We start from the raw sequence: 20,967 nt of genomic DNA on the forward strand, positions 1-20,967 counted from the left end.
GTTTATTTTTAACTAATTATGTTTCTAGGCTCACTCTAAATATGTGTCTATGTAAGAAAAAGTTAATAGCAAGTTAAAAGATTAGAAAAGAGTTTGTCCAATTAGCACTCAAATGTGTCAAACCTCACTTTATGGACTGCTGAACTCACAAGTTCCTCATTCCCAAAGGTCATTTCCAACTCTTGCAATTGACTTCTTTCGGGAGGGCAGTTAGAGTGGCCTAAACCTACCCCAGGAAGCCGTGTCTCCCTCAACTGCCCATCAAAGTCTTAAGCCTTGCTGTGACGTCAAAGATTACATGGGTTTATTCATACTTGGGTTTATTGCTCTCCAGTAGGTAGCTTCTTAGTTATCATGAAATGGAATTGCCACTGATGTACACACAGAGGAGTGGCACAGAAGCAAATAATGCCCTTTCCTCCATGTCGGGGTTGCAGATGGTACCTGCTAGCTGGTTACAGTAGCTAGTAACAAAGGTCTTGGGCTTCAGGAGGTGCAGCTGGATAGTTGAGGGTTTGGAGAAGAACAGCACCCAGGTTCACCACATAACAGGACTGAGTGAAAGTGCCTTAAGAGAAAAGTTTAGGCAAAGGAAGGTTTTGATGATGAAGAAACATTCACAGAGAAGTTAAGTAATGGAAAACCTCAGTTGTGATAATTACTAAGAAACGGAATGATTTTACTGTACTTCCATGTACCTCATCTTTATCACCTGGAAAAGGTTAAAATATATAAACAAAATATTCAGCGCATTCCTGACACATCAGAAGTGTTAAGGTAAAATCATACCACATGTTGTTATTATTATTATTATTATTATTATTATTATTGTTTTGATAGCACGGCATCAAACAAAAGATCCTAGGATTAGAACAGATGGGATAGCACAGTTAAAACCATCAAGAGATACTGCCACCTACAAAGATACTCTTGGTGCCTGCTCGAGAACCTGTGGTTGTTGACTGGCTTCTCTATGTTGTCTGGATCTGAGTGAGGGCAGCTGTGCTGAGGAGACTGGGTATGGCTGGGGTGATGACTCAATGCAGTGTAGGCCTAGGGAGATAAGGAGGAGGAGGAGGCAGCTCCTAGAAGAGAGTCTCCTTTGCCTGTGGGAGGCAGCTGCACAGGAGGATTGAACTGGGCAGCTCTGTGGTTGCTCAGCTTCTCTGTGAATGTCAGCTGTCTTGAATGTCACACAGCACATTGCAGCCTCAGCTTGTTGTTACCTAGTTCTGAATTGTCCCTATGATCAAGTTCCCGGAAAAAACACCAATTCAGGGGGCTCGACTGTGGAAAAAGAAGTAAGGGAGAGTCCCTGTGAAGGAAATCAAAAGTTCCTGGGTGGAGCAGCAGACTTTCTGGGGCAGAGGTAGTGTAGGAGAAAGGCATGAGTGGCACAGAGCCATGCAACCCCAAACCCTCAGGAGTTCCAATACATCGCTTCCACCTGCAGCTGACCCCACCCCACCCTCAGCCCAAATCCCACTTTCTCCATCATTGGCATCAGCTTAAAGCTCACCTGTGTTTCTATTCCAGCCCTCTCTCCCCTTCACTCTGTTTTTATGACTTAATTTTCTCCCATAAAAATTTCCCTCTCTTTGTGCTTCCCCCCCAGCTGCCATGGTCCTCACACCATTCCTCTAACATCAAAGTAGCCACCACCTCTAGTCTTTTATCAGATCAGGCCAGTTCTTTAGCACCACACTAACTTTTCTTAGATATTATTTCTTCGTCTTACAACCTTCCCACAAAGCCCTATTTCTCACAGAGCCTTGCTTTCTAATGTGTGAACGTCTCGCTTTCCTTCAATGACTATTGTGAGTCTCTAACACAGTCCCAATCAACCCAGCAGCTATGTTCTACTTCTGTAACTATGGGGCTGAACTTCCAGGGCCACTCTCATCCCAACCAACATACCAGAGCTGAGCACAGAACTGACAATCCTAGTGAATCTCACTTTGCCCGGGGTGAGGAGACAGGAACAGAGGTAAAATGCTTGCTCCCCAAAGCATACTTGTTTCACTGATGCTGCGAGCAAAGGCTCAGTAGAATGAGGGAAACTTTCTGGCTTGGAATACAATTTGTTTCCTACTAACACTGACAAAACTTTTTGGAAGGACATGAAGGAAGGAACTCTGTGCCTGCCATGAAACAGTTTTCAGTAGATAGATGAACATGAAAGCCACAGTTGAACAAAACACAGAGCTCCTTGTGTCTGTAGAAGCTATGAAACCCTGAGAGGCAGGCATAGCAAAATATTACCTTCACTTTCCAGATAACAAAGCTTGCTTACCCACCGGAGAGTTCAAGCAGCTTGTTCATTGTTGCAGAGCTAATAATTAGCAGATTTGGGTCTCCTAGTTGGGTGATACTTTTAATGCATGCAACCAACTGGGCTATGAAACACCTAGAAAACCAATTAAGCATGCCTGGGAACAATGTGAATAGGCTTGGAGCCCCAAGGCCTCCTGGGCAAGGTGGCATTTGACCTAGGAATTGAAAGATCCAAGAGATTTCTATCAGAGAAGAAAGGAGAGAAGAATGTTCTAGAAGTAGAGGCACTTCCTGAGCAAGACATAGAGCAGGACAAGAGAAGCAGACCTAGGGCAAGATTGCTGGGAAATGAGGACTCCTCCCTCTTCTGCCCTGAGGTGCTGAGATAAACAAGGAGGAGAAGCCTGGTGTCTCTCCACTGATAAGTGGGCAACACCCAAGGCCAATAGTCTGTGTTTGGGGACAGGGGAAGAATGTCAGCAGTGCCCCTTCGCCAGGACCAAGGAAGTGGCATGGTAGCTGGCAGCAGTGCGTTTCCTGAGCCCCAGTCCTCAGAATCAGCCCTTAGCCCTGAACCAGGAAGGACTCTGGGAGCCAAAGCGAAGGACTGATGGCAAGTCCTCAGGGGAGGTGTCAGATGGGGGTGCATATGCCCTGCTTCAGGCAGAAAGAAGGGCAAAAAGAGAGGGAGGTAAAAGGTGGAAGTGGATATATATACATCCAGGGGAGTGGGTCCTTCAAGAAGGCTGTCCAGAGACACTGCTCCGAGTTGAAAATGGGGTGGGGTGGGTAGGGAAGGTATCAAGACGGCCTGATAAAACTCTCTTTAATGCACCCCCCTTTCTGAACCAGCTTCTCTCCCCTCCTCCTTCCTCTTCAGCTCACTTCAGGAGGGTGGAGACCTAAGTGGGGGAGAGCCGAGTGGACACAGCCAAGCCAGCAAAATGGGGACTCGCTGGAGTCAGGAGGTGAGTGACATGTTGGGGTTCATTCCTTTTTAGCTCTGATATCCTGCAAACGCTCATTGTTTGCTCCTCATCCAGGACAAGTGGCAAATCCTTGTCTTCTTTTCTTCCGGTGGGTCTTGATAGGACTGGGTTGAGGGAGAATCAGAATGAACTCTATGCCAGGGGCCCTGAGCATTGGCTGTTCTCTCGTTCTAGTCCCTTCCTCCCCACCCCCTTCCCATCCTCTCAACCCCTCCACTCAATGCTTCCCTTCTCCCTGTTCTTCCCACAGAGCTCTGCAGATGAGGGACAGTCCACTGAAAGGAGCAGACAGCGGGCCCCAGCCAGATGGGTGCTGCTTGCCGTCCTCACTGTCAGCCTGCTCCTTGGGTCTTTTGTGCTTTTGGTCTTCGTCTTCCGGAACTGCGGCCCTCGTAAGCAAGATCCCACAAACCCCAACAGAACTGGCAGTCCCTCAGCCACGGACCGCTGCCCATGCTCCCGCCTCAAAATTATTAGCTGCTAAGTTGACTTAGGAGCTGCTCATCAGAACCCTTGCATCCCTTGAAGTGACCCTTCTCACTCCTGGCCATCAGTCCAACAATGTTCCAGGGCTTTGTTCCTCATTGGTCATTCCTATGCCAACCTCTAGGGGGAGCCCTCCTCTCTTTTCCTCTTAACTCGAGATGTTCCCCACAGCCCCCTGTGACACACCTGTGTGTTTGGATCTCCTGGGCCGTTATGTGGCTTCTGGGAACAGCAGTGTGGACCCTTGCACTGACTTCTTCAGCTTGGCCTGTGGAAGGGCCACTGGCGACAACAATCCTTTCCAGGATCTTGCAGAGGAAAACAAGAGCCGACTCAGGAGAATTTTAGGTGAGGAAAGTAGGCTGAGACGATTCTGTGTGCAAATGATTGCCTCTAAGCCTAGAACAGTTATGACTGCCCCAAATGCTGTAGCTGTGGAACAATTGGCTGACCCAAGCTCAGTGGGCTTCTCATGGCACTGCGTGGGTTTGCTTCTCTATCACTAATCATTGTCATCTCAAACGCTTCCCTTATTTTGTGCCTTTTGGTCTTTCTATTCATCCCTAACCCTCCACCTTCCTTTTTCTTCTGGTTATCCATGACTACTCTGTTCCCTTTGACCTTTCCCTTTGAATAAGTTCCAATTTGTTAATTCCCTTAAATTCTCGTTTTCCCAGTTTTCCTACCTCTTCTTTGTATCCCCATGAGCTTTGCCTGTTTGCTCGTCTGCATACCAGCTTACAGTTCTTTAATCCTCCAAAACTTTTCTTTCTAGAGGCCCCAGGTTCCTGGGATCCAGGTTCTGGGGAGGAAAAAGCCTTCAGATTCTATAGTTCTTGTATGGATACTCAGGCCATTGAAGACGCAGGAGCTGGCCCCCTTAAACAAGTTATTGAAGAGGTGAGGAAAGTGGGGGGAATGACCTTTCTGGATACATATTGTAGAGGACCAGTAATGCATGCTTGGGCTGCCAGGTTTTTCTAGGGGTCCTCAAGTTCTAGGATGGAAGCAGAATATGTCAATGCTCTGTAGAAGGCTCAGGAACTTGGCTGAGGGCAGAGAAAGCAGAATTGATGTACAGCCATGGTGGAACACTTGGTTTCAGGAATCAGGGGATATCTGCTATGAGAGAGGGCAAGGTCAGGACTGGGAGCGGGGATGGGGAGATGGCTAGATCTCAAAGACCAACCTGTTATTCCCATCTCTCTTCTTCTCAGCTTGGAGGCTGGCACATCTCTGGCAATTGGACTTCCTTAGACTTTAACCAAACTCTGAAGCTCCTAATGAGTCGATATGGCCACTTTCCGTTTTTCAGAGCCTATCTACGACCTCATCCGACCCCTCCACACACACCGGTTATCCAGGTGAGGAACGCACTGGCAAAACCACACATGGACCCAGGTCTCCTTGAACTCTAAGCTATCATCTTGAGACGATTCTGTGTGCAAATGATTGCCTCTAAGCCTAGAACAGTGGGGGCATGTTGGGTACAATGTACAATGTACAGTGTAGACCATATTCCTACCTACAGGGAAAATTATTAGTATGAGAGTCAGAGAAACCAGAGAAAACCAGGTGAGGGTGGAAACGAAGCACAGGGCCATTTCAGAGGATTGCAGTGGATTCAGTCTTCCTTACTGCTGGTTTAAATCATTCCCAGAGCCTCTTAGCTAGCCTTCCAAGCTCCAGTATTGCCCTAGTCTCATTTACTATTTAGTTTTACAGTAGAAATCTTTTTTTAAAGATTTATTTTTATTTTGTTCTGGAAAGGTAGAGTCACAGAGACATGAGTAGAAGCAGATATTCCATCCACTACCTGAACAGTCTCAACAGCCAAGGCCAGTCCAAATCCAGGAGCTTTGTCTGCATCTCCCGTATGGGTACAAGGTCCCAAAGTGTTGGGTTATCCTCCATCGCTTTCCCAGGACATTAATGGGGAACTGAATCAGAACTGGAGCATCTGGGACTAGAACCAGTGCCCCTATGGGATGCCAGCACCACAATCGGAGGTCTAGCTATATGCCGCTATGCTGGCCTCAGAGGAATATTTTACACGAAGAGTTACTTAAGATATTATCTCTATTTAAAAGCCATTGATGGTTTGGCAGGTCAGCAGGATTTAGTCTCTAATGTTTAGCAAAGGCTTGCCAGAACTCTTATGGTCCTTATATACTTCTTCAGCCTTGTCTCCTGCCACATCCCTTCTTCCCCTTGTGCCCTCAGCTATGCTCATTGGCACTTCAAAAACATTCCTCTTTTCTTCGCATGTGCTTCTCCCTTTACCAATAACTGCCCCCCACACTCAGTCTGGAAGCCCTTGCATATTCTTTCAATGCTGACGTCAGTCCCAATCTCCTTAAGAAGCCTTCATGGATCCTCCAGCCTTGAGTTAGGTGAAGCCATTCTGTCTCTTCATTTCCTTATGCCTTCAGCAACTCGTGCTCTGTCTTGATGACCGTAGGCCTCCTCAGACCAGGACCACACTCTCTATTCACCTTTGTTCTCAGGACAAAGGTGAATGTCCAGGAAACTAGGGGCCCTAACCAGATGTGTGTTGAGTGAGAAAAATGCTGTTGTGATAGGCAACATGATACTAGCTATTTGGCCCCTGCTCTCAAAATTTCACAGTATTATAATAAGGTGAACATAGAAGAACATTCTATATGAGAGATGCTGAAATTTATTTTTAAAGAGTGTGCTCAGTGGTTTAACGCATGTGGGCTTTAGGAGGTTTGTTAAGATCTGGACTGCTTTTAAAAAAAAATCTCAGAGAGGATGCTTGATTCCACAGTTGATTTCACTGGTGAAGGTGAACCTAAAAGATGCTGCAAAGATGTGAGCAAAGTCTGAACTAAGAGAAGAGCTTGGAGTGATGTGATTTCTTTGTGGTGTCAGTGAAAAGGCTGGTCTGTTTAAATAAGAATTTGACATGAAGTGGAATGTGGTAGAAGGTAAAATCAGGCAGAAGACATGGTATTGGGCCTGGTTATTTTGGCTGAAAAATCCAGATACAGATGATAACTGATACATATATAGAGAAGAGGCATTTCTGAAGTTGTTCAAACATTATGGGGTGTGTGTGTGTGTGTGTGTGTGTGTGTGTAGCTTTAATTTCATAGGTCAACTTGGGGATGAGGAAGCTGAAAGGTCCTGAAATAGTGGTAGAAGTGAAAGGAAAAGCCAGCTGTGAGCATTTAGGGACTTCATCATTATCATGATGGTCTGTTGCATTTCAGAGGACTTCAGAACTAAATATAATAGAAGGGGACATAGAAATCACCATATGACCCCGTAACTGTGACTTGGTATGAATGGAAGGAATATGGTTACCATCAGTTGGAGCCTGGGTGAACTCGTGGGGGAAGAACAAACAGAAAAAAAATTGGTTTTGGGGGAAGCACTCCATGAAGGATGCAGAGACAGGACCAGAGCTCCAGAAGATTGGGAATGGTCTGGATAGTGGCAGTTAGATTGGCAGGAAGGGGTGGACCCAAAGGAAAGGAAGCGAGTTCAGGAAGGAGGAGCCATTGCTGATTCCAGAGATTTCTGAGCTCAGAGAATAAGGAATATGAAGACAGCCCTGGAAACCCTGAGATAGATAGAAAAAAGTTATCAAAATGGACTCAGATTTACGGAGCTCAGGAGAACGGCAGTGATGTTGAAACAATGGACCTTGACATATTTTTATTCTTTAAACTTCTGACATACAATGTGATAAAATGTCAAGTGGAAATTTTTACAAGGTAGAGTAAAAGTACTTAGCTCCACGTGGAAGTGAGATACTTAAGGTGGAGAAAAAGCAAGTAGAGGACCAAAAGTCTTCAGGATAAAATCAGGTTACTCTAAAATCAGAACAAATGAGATGTGTGGGCACTTGATTGAGATGCAAAATTTTTTTAAATTCCCAAAACTCTGTATTGAGATAAATGGTATTAAAATATAGTACCTTTAAAAGTAAACAAAAAAATCAGTGTAAAAAATCTATAATGGACAAAATATCAAATTTTGGTTCACTGTAAATTTTTTTTTCAGAAACTTTTAAAAAAAATTTTTTTTTTAAATTTTTAAAAAATTAAAAAAAAATTTTTTTTTTAAATTTTCCAAAATAGGATAGGATTCCATTGTGGACATTTTAAAGATGTATTATTTTTATTGGAAAGGCAGATATATAGAGAGAAGGAGAGACAGAGAGGAAGGTCTTCCATCCAATGGTTCACTCCCCAAGCTGCTGCAACGGCTGGAGCTGAGCTAATCCGAAGCCAGGAACCAGGAGCTCTTCTGGGTCTCCCAAGTGGATGCAAGGTCCCAAGGCTTTGGGCCGTCCTCGACTGTTTTCCCAGGCCACAGGGACGTGGATGGGAAGTGGGGCTGCCAGGATTAGAACTGGTGCCCCTATGGGATCCTGGCACTTTCAAGGCGAGGACCTTAACCACTATGCTATCGTGCTGGGCCCATTGCGGACATTTTAAAAACTTTTATCTGTTTTTTGGTCTTTTTTTTTTTTTTAAAGATTTATTTACTTTTATTACAAAGTCAGATACACAGAGAGGAGAGACAGAGAGAAAGATCTTCCGTCCGATGATTCACTCCCCAAGTGAGCCACAACGGCCAGTGCTGTGCCGACCCGAAGCCGGGAACCAGGAACCTCTTCCAGGTCTCCCACGTGTGTACAGGGTCCCAGTGCTCTGGGCCGTCCTCGACTGCTTTCCCAGGCCACAAGCAGGGAGCTAGATGGGAAGTGGAGCTGCCGGGATTAGAACCGGCGCCCATATGGGATCCCGGGGCGTTCAAGGCGAGGACTTTAGCCACTAGGCCACGGTGCAGGGCCCTGTTTCTTGATCTTTAAGAATCAGATCAAAGATTCTGCTTACTTAAAAATGATTTTTTTTTTCAAAATGAATCAAAGCTATTGAAGAAATGTTTGAAAATATATGTTGTTTTTCAAAGTAGATCAAAATACATTATGAATTTTTGGGAGAAATCCCTAATAAGTGAAGTTTTATTATTTAATTTGATGTAGACTTTTTGCATTAATTTTTCTTTTCAAAATAATATATTTTGCTGATCTTTTGGTACCTCTTATACTTTGAACCTAGGAAGGGTGTCTCACTTCCCTTATGGTAGACGTGACTTGGGCAGAAGGAGTCATTCCCTTCTGGACACTGATTGTTATCCTGTCTCATTGAGCACCCCGCAGTGTCGTGTCATGCCCACTTTTCTCTTCACATTTCCATGTTGAGACTCTCTGGCTCCCTCTTGGTCTGCTCATTACTCCCTTCCCCAGATGTCGTCTTCTCAGTTCCCTTCCCCATCTCCCCACACCTGCCCTCCTTGTCCCCCATGCTCCCCACTTCTCTCCAGCTTCTCTTGTGTCCAGATAGACCAACCAGAGTTTGACGCACCCCTCAAGCAAGAGCAGGAACAGAAGATCTATGCGCAGGTAAGATGGAGAGAGGCCCTGCCCTCAGACGTCAGGAAAAAGCCAGGGGCCTCTGCATCCTGTGACTGAGGTTGCCTTCTCCCAGATCGTGCGAGAGTATTTGACTTACCTGAATCAGCTGGGAACATTGCTGGGAGGAGACCCTTTAAAGGTGCAACAGCATGCTGCCTTGTCCATCACCATCACCTCACAGTTGTTCCAGCTTCTGAGACCCCTGGAGCAGCGGCAGGCACAGGGCAACCTCTTCCAGACAGTCACTATTGGCCAACTACAGGTGCCTGGAACTGGGGTCCTGGGTGGGGACTGTGGGCGTGAAGGTCTTCCTCCAAACTTTCTTTCCTCTGCCTTTTGCTCATCATGCCCTCAACCTCCCTTCCATCCCCTCTGTCTCCGTCCTCTACCTGAGTCACATCTGTGACCACTTTCAAACCCACGAGGAAGCCCTTTCGCCTTCTTTCTCTCCTCCCTTCTTTGCCCCCTCAGCTTTGTGTCCCTCCTATAAGGAAATGGCCCCTGCCATCGACTGGTTATCCTGCCTGCAAGCAACCTTCACACCCATGTCCTTGAGCCCCTCACAGCCCCTTGTGGTCCACGACCTGGAGTATGTGAAGAACATGTCACATCTAGTGGAAGAGCTGCTGCTGAGGAACAGGTTTGCCCCAGGTGGACTGTGGGGAGAAGGAGATGGGAAGAGAGCCCGTGACCTCAGAGCTCGCAGGAGTTGAGCCAGGAAGGGACTCTCAGAAAGATGAGAAGCCCTGACCACATCTTGGGGCAGAGAGGGAATAGGATGGTGGCACAGTAGGGCAGACAACAAAGTATGCAGGGAGAACAGTTACTGTGGTAAACAGGATATTTATGTCTCTCCATTAGCCGAGTGCTGTGGGTAGGAATGGAGGCATGTAGAATAGAGAACTGGAACCAGTGAGAGCCGAGGCCATTTCCAGTGGTGCTGAATGGGCTCTGGAACCTTCTAAGAGTGTTCTGATGGGATCAGGAAGTCGAGAAGGGTGGGGACAGACCTGGCGAGACTTGCCAGCAAAGCCGGGAGAAGCTATACACAGTCCAACATTGTGGCACTAGGAGACACTTCTCGACACACACTGAAATATCTGAGTTTGAAGCTGGATGGAGCTGTTTTGTGAAATCTGAGTCATCCAGCTATCACCTGGCCTAGGTCCTTCTCTCCCTGTCACTTGAGAAGGCAGACTCTTTATCTACTTACTTCCTTCTACCGTGTTTTGAACCCAGCCTACCCCAGACCAAAGAAAGCTCTTCTTGGCTGGTTTGTGTGTCAAAACTATTACTCCTTACTCACATGTAGGAAGCAGGGCTGCCTCCAGGAGCATCAAGGTGACTTACCTGAGGGGAAGCTTTTTCAGAGGGCCATATGTGGGGCCTTTTTAAATTTTAAAATTTTTTGCATTTAAAGTTTTATTGTATTTTGTATTCACAGGGACTTTCTTCAAAGCCACATGATCCTGGGGCTGGTAGGGACTCTTTCTCCAGCCCTAGACAGTAAATTCCAGGAGGCACGCAGATCACTGAACGAGAAACTGCGGGAGCTGACGGACAGACCGCCTCTGGTGAGCAGAGAAGCGGATATTCCCAGATTGGGGTGAATGTTGGTAAATCTCTATCATTGGAAAAGGCGGGATGAGGGTAGCGGTCCCTCCATGTCTGAGGATTTCATTATTTACTCAGTATCTAGCATGTTGCCCAAGATGGAAAGACACTTCTTAACTGAGAGTCTTGAAATTCTATGTCAGACACATCCAAAGCCAAGGAGTCTCTAGTGCATTTACTACATGTCTACCATAGTAAGGGATCAGTTTAGCCTGAAAATCATTGGGATTTTTTTTTCCCCTTAGTAATTTGCAACTTACAGACCATGATTCTGCTTTGGAGAAACTCCACATTCAGAGAGGGGAAAGGTCGTTATGGTTTATTGAGAAGTTACAATGTGCCAGACATTTCCTCCCTTCTTCAGTCCACTACCTTGATCCCCAGAATGCCATCATGTTCCGTGACCACTAGTTTATCCTTGTTATAAGGACAAGAGAATTGAAGTTCACAGGCTAAGGAACTGCATCACAGCCACAGAGGCTAATAGAGCTAGTAAATTGGTAAAATGAAGATTTGAACTCTGGTAGTCTGGCACTAAGGTTCTCGATGCTTACTCACTGTACTAAAAACTATTCCTGCTTAGGACCTTAAAAAAAATTTTTTTTTTTTTTTTGATAAGTCCTAAAGAAACTTCTGCCAAGCCTGTTGCTTGATTCAGAGAAGGCAGAACAGGACCCAGATCTTCTTGTGGGGAGTGAGGAATTGTTTTAACATTCCTGGCCACAAACAGGCTCCTGTAAATCCCAGCATGGTGTCCTGCCAGCACTTCATGGAGGGTATAGATGTGCCAATGTTGAGACTCATGCTCAAAGAATGTGGAGACTTACAAAGCCTGAAGTCATTATCTTTTCCATTAAGGTACATAAAAGTCCTCAGGCTTAAACTCAATCAAACTCTGTTAACAAGTAATTGTGTGACTTTGCGGAAGCCACTTTGCCCTCCACAACAACAGTATACAATATGACACATAAGAATAACGTTAGCAACTGGTGCATGTTAAGTAATCAGTGTAGTCACTGTTTGTCAGCATTTAACATGGACTATTTAACACTCGCAGCAACACTGAGGGTTTTCCTCTCCATTTTGCAAGTGCAAAAATCACCTTACAGAAGTCAAATAACTTCCCCAAGATCACATAGCTCAAAAACAAAGGAACAAATGCCAAAACTAGGTTTGTTTAGTTCATGAGGTCATGTTTTAAAACATACACTGTATGGGATTGAGAAATAATGTGTGCCACAATGGGTTAGCAAATCTTTCTATAAAGGGCACCATGTTAAACATGCCTGGCTTGGTAAACACAAAAGCAGCTGTGCACTAAAGTAAGTTAATGTGATAAACTATGATTCCATACAATTCTGGCTGAGACAAAACAGAAACTCTTGGTGTTCCTATGAAGGAAATATCAGGGAAGGTTTGTTTGTGCAGGAGGAATGTTTAGTGAGAGGAAGAGATTTTCTGGCTGAGGAACTGGTATCATCCATTTCATTGGAACAGTATATGGGAACATTAAACTTGTTGCAATGAGACAGTGCACGGGGCAGGATAGCTGTAACTTGTTGCAGTATAAGGACATCTACTGATGGCTCTGGCTGAGACAAGATGACTTAGCTTAAATACAAAGCTGTGCCCAGTTGCTGCTGGTGGTTCATGTACTGGATGTTTGCTTGTTCTAGAAAAGAATCCAGGGCAACTAGAACAGCGTGGAAAAAATAGTAGGGAATAAATCAGAGAGGGGAGGAAAAAAAACTTGTAGCATCTGATAGAACACTGTAAGGACTTCAGCTTTTCTCTGTATAAAATAGGCATACGCACAGTGTGTCTGTTATGTGTTTCAGAAGAATGAATTTTAAGGTAGGCATGATTTCCAGAGTGACCTGTGATTTAAGAGGAATAATACAACACCAAGGTTTTGCCCTTGATTTGACCAACATTTTTAGTTCTAGGCAATGGTTATTAATCATAGACTTTTGTTCATTTTCTTCTGACTTAATTCTAACTTGAAAGACTGCTCAATCTCATCATCTGATTGGTTTCTGTGCTTTAATTTTGAATATATAGTCAATGAAAACAGCATCAAGCCAGTTTTTTTTAACTGAACTCATGAAACTGAGTTATAGAAATTGACAGCTAGACTTTTTATGACAGTTAAGTCTAAGCCATTTCTTTTCAACCATCATCCTAGTTTATTCAGGAAATTTTAACCTTTGTTTCAATCATCCTTTCTATTACTTTTGGTTTCTGGTTCTAGATCATTTACAATTTTATTCAGTGAATGTTCATCCAGACTATTATTAAGATCCTGAAGGGTAGAAGAGCACCATGGCATATTAGGGAAAGCCTTGCTGTAGATTCATTTATCATTTGCACAAAGGGTATTTATTGAGTATTTTTAGTCTATCCCGGACACTGCTCTTGGCATTTGGGATAAAGCAGTGAACCAAATGGTAAATATTTCTGTCTTTAAGTACTTACATGCTATTTCAAGAAGATAAATGATAAATGACATAGGTGATGGAATGAAGAAAGCAAAATGAGGAAATTCTAGATGGGGAGCAATTGTGATTCTTAGTACAAAGGTCAGGAGAAGTCACATGACTTTAAGTCATTCATCCTTGATGTTTAGTTATGGTTTAGGCAAACTATGTTATCATTCAACATTGACTTTTCCATTTAATGGACTCTAAGTTTGTGGTTTTATGAAAAGTCTTCCTAAAATCAAGATAATGTCAACAGAGCATAGAGATATTATAGCATATATATAGAATACTCTCAATCATTTCATCCATATCTCTGGGGAAGATAGAATAGGTATTCTCATTTTTGTAGCTGGTATAATCGGAACAAAGTATTTAAGTGAAAAACTCACATATAGTCAATGCTGAATTCTCTGGTAAGTGATAACGTCATAGTGGTCAAAGATGATGAATGTAGTGTGTAGATATATTTTATTGGCCTTTACACTCTTTTGCAAATTTTGGATTAATTGTCAACATTCAAACATTGGGTCTTGGCATGCCAATATTCAGATCTCCAGCCCGTGTGTACATGTGTGTTGGGGTGGGGAGCAGAATGGGGCCAGCCTTTTGCAGTGGCAGCTGCTAGCTATGGCTACCTGGTATAGGTGCAGCTCAGACTGAAACAGACCTATCATGTCCAGTCTACCAAATTCTACAACTCTGATGTGGAACTGTGACTCTTCAGTTATGTCACCACAGGGCTCTTTATTTCCTTACCTTACCTACTATCTACTACTTGACAATCCTCCTAACTGGAGGAAATTGTCTGACTTTGGCATTATTTGTCCTTAGTGAACCCATCCTGGCTGTTAGTAGGTACATATGTTTTAAATTGTTCAGAAATTTGTTTTATTTCTAAAATGTATTCTAGAATTTTAAAAATCATGTTACTTAACCATTGACATTAGAGATTCCTAGCTGAAATATAATTGCTAAAATCTGTTTTATCCTGTTGAAGATTGTTCAAATGTTTCCCTCTAGACTCCTAGAATATGCCTTGATTTCTATCCTTTTGTTATTCGTGTTACTATATTCCTATTACCTTTTTTATACCCTAAAATTAATCTCATTGGGCTTATTACTTTGTGTTTAAAGTATGTCATCCATCCTCTATATTTTAGACTTTTTTTCCCTCTATTTTTCATTCCTCCTTTCGATCAATGCGGTGTAATCTGTCACTGACATCTTGAGAGATGACTGTAGTATTATGAGGCAGTAGCTGCATTTCCCAGAGGCTGGGTCCCAGGTCAAAGGATGTTGCAGAAATAGTCAGGCACCAGTAAATGGAATTAGGAAATAACTCAGGGACTACCAGGCATGTGAAGGGCAGGAAGATCCACACTAGGAGCTCAGCTGGGTTCTTCACTGTTGCTGTTGGCCACAGCCATAATATTGCCGTTGTTTAATGAGAAATGTCGCAGGGAGCCAAACTTGTTGGGAGAGAGAAAGGACACTGGCAGTACTCGGCACATCCCCATTTGTCTCCATCCTTGTCCTTTTCATCAGATCTAGATTGCTCTCTACTCCTTTTTGCTTTTCATGTTGTGTCTTACAGCTCATCATACATCATAAAAAGAGTCTGAGCTCTTATTACCCTGACAGATGAGAAGACATCCCATGGCATGGACCAGAACACTCAAATGTGGTCACATAGACCTGGAGTAACCTCTAAGCTGATGAAAACTTCCCAACAGGCAGACCCAAGAGTGTCTTCAACCACCACCTTACTGGCCTTCCCTTTTGTTTCCTCTGGTGGGACAGCTCCAAACCCTCTCTCAAACCTCAGGACCAACTCAGCTCACACTAAAAACATTAGTGGCAGTCCTTCTGCCTCCTTTCCAGGAGATCTTTGGGAAGTAGGCATTACCAGAAAAAAAGCCTTTTGGTTTCATCTCACCTAAACCAAGTTATCATGTTAGCTAGATTTTAAAATCCCATCTCAGTTCCCCCTTAAGCTGTTCTTTATTCGTTTCCCTTGGATCTTCCAGTTGTACCACTGAAACCTCTGGCAGCATCTCTCTGTGTCTCTCTGTCTCTCTCTCTCTCCTCTCTGTTCTCTATGTCTTGCTGTTTTGGGGGGGGTGGGAACCAAGAGGAAGAAATATCCCTTAGTTGCCTTTGCCCTCCTCAGTTGCTGGTGCTCACATTGCAGCACTCTGTCTTCTCTCCTTGATCTGATTTAGCTGTAAGTTTCTTAGCTCTGAAATCACACACTTAGTCTTTCCTTCCATCTTTTTTTCTGGAAGCAATAGGACATCAGCTACTCAATGTTGCCCTGATAATTTTCTTCTTTATGAGATTCTACAGTGTGATAAATAATAGCTATTTTGTGAGTGGCTTAAGGGGATGGAGGTATGAGAGAATTACTGTCCCTGATTTCCATTCTGGGAGGCATTGCAGTGATCCTGGGGCTCAGTGTGTGACAGGTGGGGACAGGGTGGGAAAGCTTTGATTTCTTTTTTCCTCCCTTTCCCGCCCAGGAATCTTTCAGCCCTCTCAGGTAAAACTCCCAGGAGCTGGATTTTCAAATTCAGTAGGAAATAAACAGATGCAAGTTTCTGATTCAGGTTCAGGGACAATTCTGGAAGAGGACACATACTATTTTGACTAAGCAACAGCGTCAGTCACCGAAAGACAGAAAGTATGATATAGAGAGCATGTTCTAACAGATGGTCTGGGGAAATAGGTAAGAAAAAAGGCTAGCACAGGAGTTACTCATTCCAGTTTTGTCTCTGCAGCCAGTCTACCCACGATGGATGAAATGTGTGGAGGAGACAGGAACTTACTTCGAACCCACTCTGGCTGCCTTGTTTGTTCGTGAGGCCTTTGGCTCAAGCACCCAAAGTGCTGTATGTGAGAATTCTTCCCAGCCCATGGCCCCTCCATCCTTTAAACCCAGCCCAACCTGCCTTAGCTGCATTAACATGGTCCTTCTTAGTGGTACCCATGGTTGGGGAATCGTGCAACTACAAAGTGAGAGCCTCCCCTCCCCCTCCCCCTCCCACGACACAGAAAGAGAGAGAACCCAAGGCGATTCTGTCCCTTGGGTGAGTGCAGTTCAGTTATGGGACACAAAGTATCCACAGCACCCACTAATTTAGACACGTCACCCAACATTCCTGGTCTTGTGTTTCTTCAACCATAAAATAAGAAAATCGAACTCTGTGAACCGTAAGACTCCTCCCTGCTTATCTAACATTTTGAACAACAAATGATATGACATGAGAATGGGCTGACGTGATCTTGAGCAGTGTAAATACTTAATGAATCCTTTTATAGTGCCTGCCGCCTGCCCAGAACTTTTAAGTGCTTTGCATGAACTGTGTGATTTGATTGCTTTATTATTAATTTTTCAGGCAAGGGAACTGAGGCACAGAGGAGTTGATTGACTTATTCAAGGTCACTCAGCTTTGGAAGACTCAGGGAGTCTAACACCAGAGTTCATGCCCCAGACATTGTTCATTTTTCTCTACTAAAAGAGAATAGATTGGAGCAAATAATTGGCAAAACTCTTAAGATCCTGCTTGGGGCAAGTGTACTCCACATCCAGCTGTTTGGGTTACGGTCCGAGCTGTGCTGGAGGCATCTGGTGATGTCTTCAGTGTTTGAGCCCCTGGGACTTGTGTGGGAGACCAGGGGTTGAGTTCTGGTCTCTTGGCTTCAGCATCACCATCTCTGGCCGTAGCAGAAGGGAGCGAATCAGTAGAAGGGAGATCTCTGTGTATCTGTTTTTCAAGTAACTATCAAGAAAGGCTACACATAAAATAGTAGGTGGCTGGGAAAATTACACACAGAGTCTGTGAAGCTCGGAAGACTCCAGTTTGTGGGGAAGCTACAGAGCTCTGGTTGCTGAAGAAAGAAAACACACCTCTTAAGAAAAGGGATGAGGATGAGGACCCTGAGAGAGCAGGGGATGCAAGCACTCTTTTTCTTGTGTTCTCATCAGACTGAGCAACCCCTGAAGCCATCTTCCTGGTCAACCACTAGGGTGGGGGGTCGGTTTCCTATTTGCTTGCTCTGTCTGGCATTGCCTTTCTTACTTCAGATCTTTGTTCCCTGGAGGCCTATGGTCTTGCCGAAAGCAGCCCTTTCCATTCTCTTTCTCTCCCCCTTTTTCTGGGACCGCTGTTGCCTGGTAGCTACTCTAGTCCAGGTAGTTCCTTACGGCAATGGCCTCTCCCTAAAATCAGTTGCTGTGGGCAAGACCAGAGCCAAGGCTGATTTTGATCCTGTCTCCTATCCCTCAACCTCACCCCACAGGCCATGAAATTGTTTACAGCAGTCAAGGAAGCCCTCATTTCTCGCCTCAAACGGCTTTCCTGGATGAATGAGGAGACCCAGAAAGAGGCCAAGGACAGGGTAAATCCAAGAGCAAAGGCCAATATGGGAACATTGTAGGGGTGGAAGCTAGTTTTTGATTAGGGGATGGCAATTGGAGGGCAGAGTCCCATGCACAAAAACCAACACAAGAACACTACTAAAGTTCCTATGGAATGAAGCTAAAAGCAAATGTATATCTGAGAGCATTCTGAATATGCCCTCTGTACTGCAAGCATGGGACAGGGCAGTAAGCAGGAGAAGCTCCCTCTGGTAGAGAAGATACTAGCTCTCTGCTCCCTTTCATGTCTCTCCCAGGTCACTCACCTGCAGGTGAAGATAGGGGCCCCAGAGTGGGCCCTGAAGCCAGAGCTGGCCAAACAAGAATACAGTGATGTGAGTCCTTGCATTCCTAGCCTCTCCTCAGTCCTCTTCTCACCAATCCAGTCTGCTGAGTGTTTGCTGGACAATCCATTTTCTTTGGGTGATTCTAACCATCCCCTTCCCTGTCCTGATGCTGGCTGGGATTTATGGGAGGGGACAGAGGTCCAGTCTGCAGGTCTTTCTGGTAAATGAGTGGACTGTTTTTAAGCACGTGAGCATGCACACAGAAACATACACAGACAAGCACACATTCTGTGACTTGTCTGGCTGTGCTTGTTTCTATGCTAATACACGTGAAGTCTGTGTATACCAAGGTCATGGTGATATCGTGGTGCAGGTTAAGACATACGTGATTGAGCTCAAATGTCCCCATCAGTGAATGTCAGTATGCATCTATATTTTCTCCATCTGCCAAAGTCACCTTTTGCCTCCTTGCAGATACAACTTGGACCCAATTTCCTGCAGTCTGTCCTGAGCTGTGCCCGATCACTCCGGACTAGAATCGTCCAGAACTTCTTGAAACCTTTTCCTCAACACAGGTGTGAGAGCAGGGGAGATACAGATATTCCTTCCCAGAGACAACTGGTCTAGAATTAGTAGGAAAACAAACCAGGGTACAGGGAAGACAATAGAAACACCGGGAATAGCTGGGATGGAAGGTATATGCTGGGTGGGAGTGCCAGTGATAGAGCTGTGCTCGTGTATGTTCTTCCATAGATGGCAGGTGTCTGCCTGGGGAGTGAATGCTTACTATTCAATATCTGACCATGTGGTGGTCTTCCCAGCTGGACTCCTCCAACCTCCCTTTTTCCACCCTGGCTACCCCAGGTATGAGCTCTTCAATTTGGGTGGGCAGGGAATTTCCCAAGACAGATCGTCAAGTATTGTTATGAATGGAACCTGTGGTTAAAGGATTGGGGTCAAAAACTTCGAGCGATTCTGGAGAACTGACAAGCTCTTGTCTCCCTAGAGCCGTGAACTTTGGCGCTGCTGGCAGCATCATGGCACATAAGCTGCTGCATGTCTTCTACCAGTTCTGTGGGTAACAGCGGCTACTGGGAGGTGTGGCCACAGGGAACCCAAAGGAAGCCCTCTAAGGAGACGTGGAGGGGAAAGGAATGTTGTTTGAGGGTTCCAGAGGGACAGCCCTAACAACTTTGCAGTGCTCCCAGAAGCCCAATGAGTCTTTGGTATCTCCTTGTGTACCTGCCTTGACATCCTTCACTGGTTCACTCTCATTTTCAACAGTGCTCCCTGGGGGCTGCCCCAGTTGTGACAACAATGCCCTTCAGGAGGCATCCCTTTGCCTGGAGCGACATTATGCTGCCTTCCCATTACCCAACAGTACTACCTTCAATGGCTCTCTCACCTTCCTGGAGAATGCAGCAGATGTAGGGGGGGTGTCCATTGCATGGCAGGTAATTTACATGCCAAAGGCTGTAGTATGGTTTTATCAGCAAGACTAGACACATTTTTGCTTTTCTTTTCACCATCCCTCATGCAAATGTAGTTCCACAGCTCTTGCTGCCTTTCATAGCTCCACTGAACAGAGGGAGCCTTAGGGATCCCTCTCCTTTTCCATCCCATTTTCTGGGATGTCTCTACATCTTTGAACAAGTATTCTGGCACGTAATCCTTCTTCTGGCTTAGAACTGAGTGTGTAATTCCAAATGTGTATGGTGCCTAAGAACCTAAGCCACTGTATCTCACAATTATACCCAGGCATACAGCAAGAGTCTAACACGTTACCGTGGGGAGACCACCCTGCCCAATCAGGACCTCAGTTCCCAGCAGCTCTTCTTCCGAAGCTATGCCCAGGTAGGTAGCTGCTGCCTTCTACCACAGCCTGCTTCACATGAGATAAGTACCTGTTATTCATGCTCCAAAGAGCCTCTCTTCTCCCAAGCACTCTCCTCAAAAACCACAAACCTTCTGCTGCAGTCATTCTCACTTTCGCCCTTCAGACCATCCTTCAAGTTACTTTCGGCTCTTTTACCAAATTCAGTACCCGTCCAATCAAAAAGAAAGCTTTGCTGCCATGTCCCTCTCCATTAGATAATCCTGACTTTTTTCATGCACACCTGTTAGAAAGAAACCTGCACTGGTCTTTGTACCACATTTCTCCTCTGAGACCTCACTCCCAGATGAGGTCCCAACCTGACATAAGCCCCTTTAAGTACCTGTGCTCTCTTGATAAGACAGGCCGCAAAGCTCCACCAGGTTTGAAGACTGCCTCACAATGTTGCTCTCTTAGATCTCACCTGTCACTTATGAATGGTATTATTATATAACCCGGGTTTCACTGGACTTCTACCACCAGATGAAAAGAACTGCAAATGGCAAATACTCCACCCCTGCTTTCCTCCTTGATTATTCCTCCTGGTGACTCCCTGACCACAGGCTTTCCTTGTGCTATTGGTCCTATCATGACATACTCCACGTCTTAACCTGCCTTGGCCTCTCTTTCTCGTCAGATGATGTGTAGGAAGCCCAGCCCCCAGGATTCTGAGGATATTCACAGCCCTCCCAGTCTTCGTATTCTTGGACCTCTGAGCCACCTCCCAGCCTTTGCCAGATATTTCCACTGTCCACGTGGTACCGTCATGAACCCATCTGTCCACTGCCAACTCTGGTGACTTAGAGATGAGATGGTCTAAAGACTAAAACACAAATGTAACAAACCCTTGCTGGACCTACTCAGGGCACCAGGGCAATTATTTCCTCTCCTTTCCTGTTCTCAAAATAAAAGCTGACCCTTGGTGTATGCCTCTCTCTTAATCAACTCTTTTTCCACTATGTTCTATTCCTAAATGTCAGAAAATAAGACGTGTAACTGCCAAGAAGGGTTCTATGGGCATCATGGCTAGTGAGCTGTTGGGTCTGAAGGTCAGTCATTGGAGCAAAGATCATGCAGTTGTACAGATCAGTTACA

General features: G+C 45.0%; 1 protein-coding gene across 5 annotated transcripts; it reads left to right on the forward strand.

Moving 5' to 3' along the window:
* The first annotated feature begins 3,142 nt into the window (after window positions 1-3,142).
* On the forward strand, window positions 3,143-20,799 carry KEL (Kell metallo-endopeptidase (Kell blood group)). 5 transcript variants are annotated; one of them, XM_004594337.2, is made up of 18 exons: window positions 3,143-3,242; window positions 3,514-3,655; window positions 3,921-4,097; window positions 4,525-4,649; window positions 4,967-5,113; window positions 9,127-9,189; window positions 9,275-9,463; window positions 9,693-9,841; window positions 10,646-10,775; window positions 16,073-16,183; window positions 17,595-17,693; window positions 17,970-18,047; window positions 18,474-18,574; window positions 18,753-18,863; window positions 19,006-19,073; window positions 19,284-19,453; window positions 19,758-19,853; window positions 20,510-20,799. In XM_004594337.2, exons 1-18 carry the CDS (start codon window positions 3,219-3,221, stop codon window positions 20,669-20,671), a joined length of 2,142 nt encoding a protein of 713 aa, XP_004594394.2. In that variant the 5' UTR covers window positions 3,143-3,218; the 3' UTR covers window positions 20,672-20,799. The 5 variants fall into 5 exon arrangements, with proteins under 5 accessions (XP_004594394.2, XP_058537462.1, XP_058510858.1 ...); XM_058681479.1 differs by lacking the exon at window positions 16,073-16,183; XM_058654875.1 differs by lacking the exon at window positions 19,284-19,453 and having other exon boundaries at window positions 20,510-20,646.
* Window positions 20,800-20,967: the final 168 nt, after the last annotated feature.

This window comes from Ochotona princeps, chromosome 25 (assembly GCF_030435755.1).
Source record: "Ochotona princeps isolate mOchPri1 chromosome 25, mOchPri1.hap1, whole genome shotgun sequence".
Classification (NCBI taxonomy): domain Eukaryota; kingdom Metazoa; phylum Chordata; class Mammalia; order Lagomorpha; family Ochotonidae; genus Ochotona; species Ochotona princeps.

Bases quoted from the DNA above. Each gene is read 5' to 3' on its own strand.
- KEL (XM_004594337.2), top strand. From the start codon at position 3,219: ATGGGGACTCGCTGGAGTCAGGAG. The intron at 9,190-9,274 runs GTAAGATGGAGA...GCCTTCTCCCAG, and splicing joins AACAGAAGATCTATGCGCAG to ATCGTGCGAGAGTATTTGAC. The intron at 19,454-19,757 runs GTAATTTACATG...AATTATACCCAG, and splicing joins GGGTGTCCATTGCATGGCAG to GCATACAGCAAGAGTCTAAC.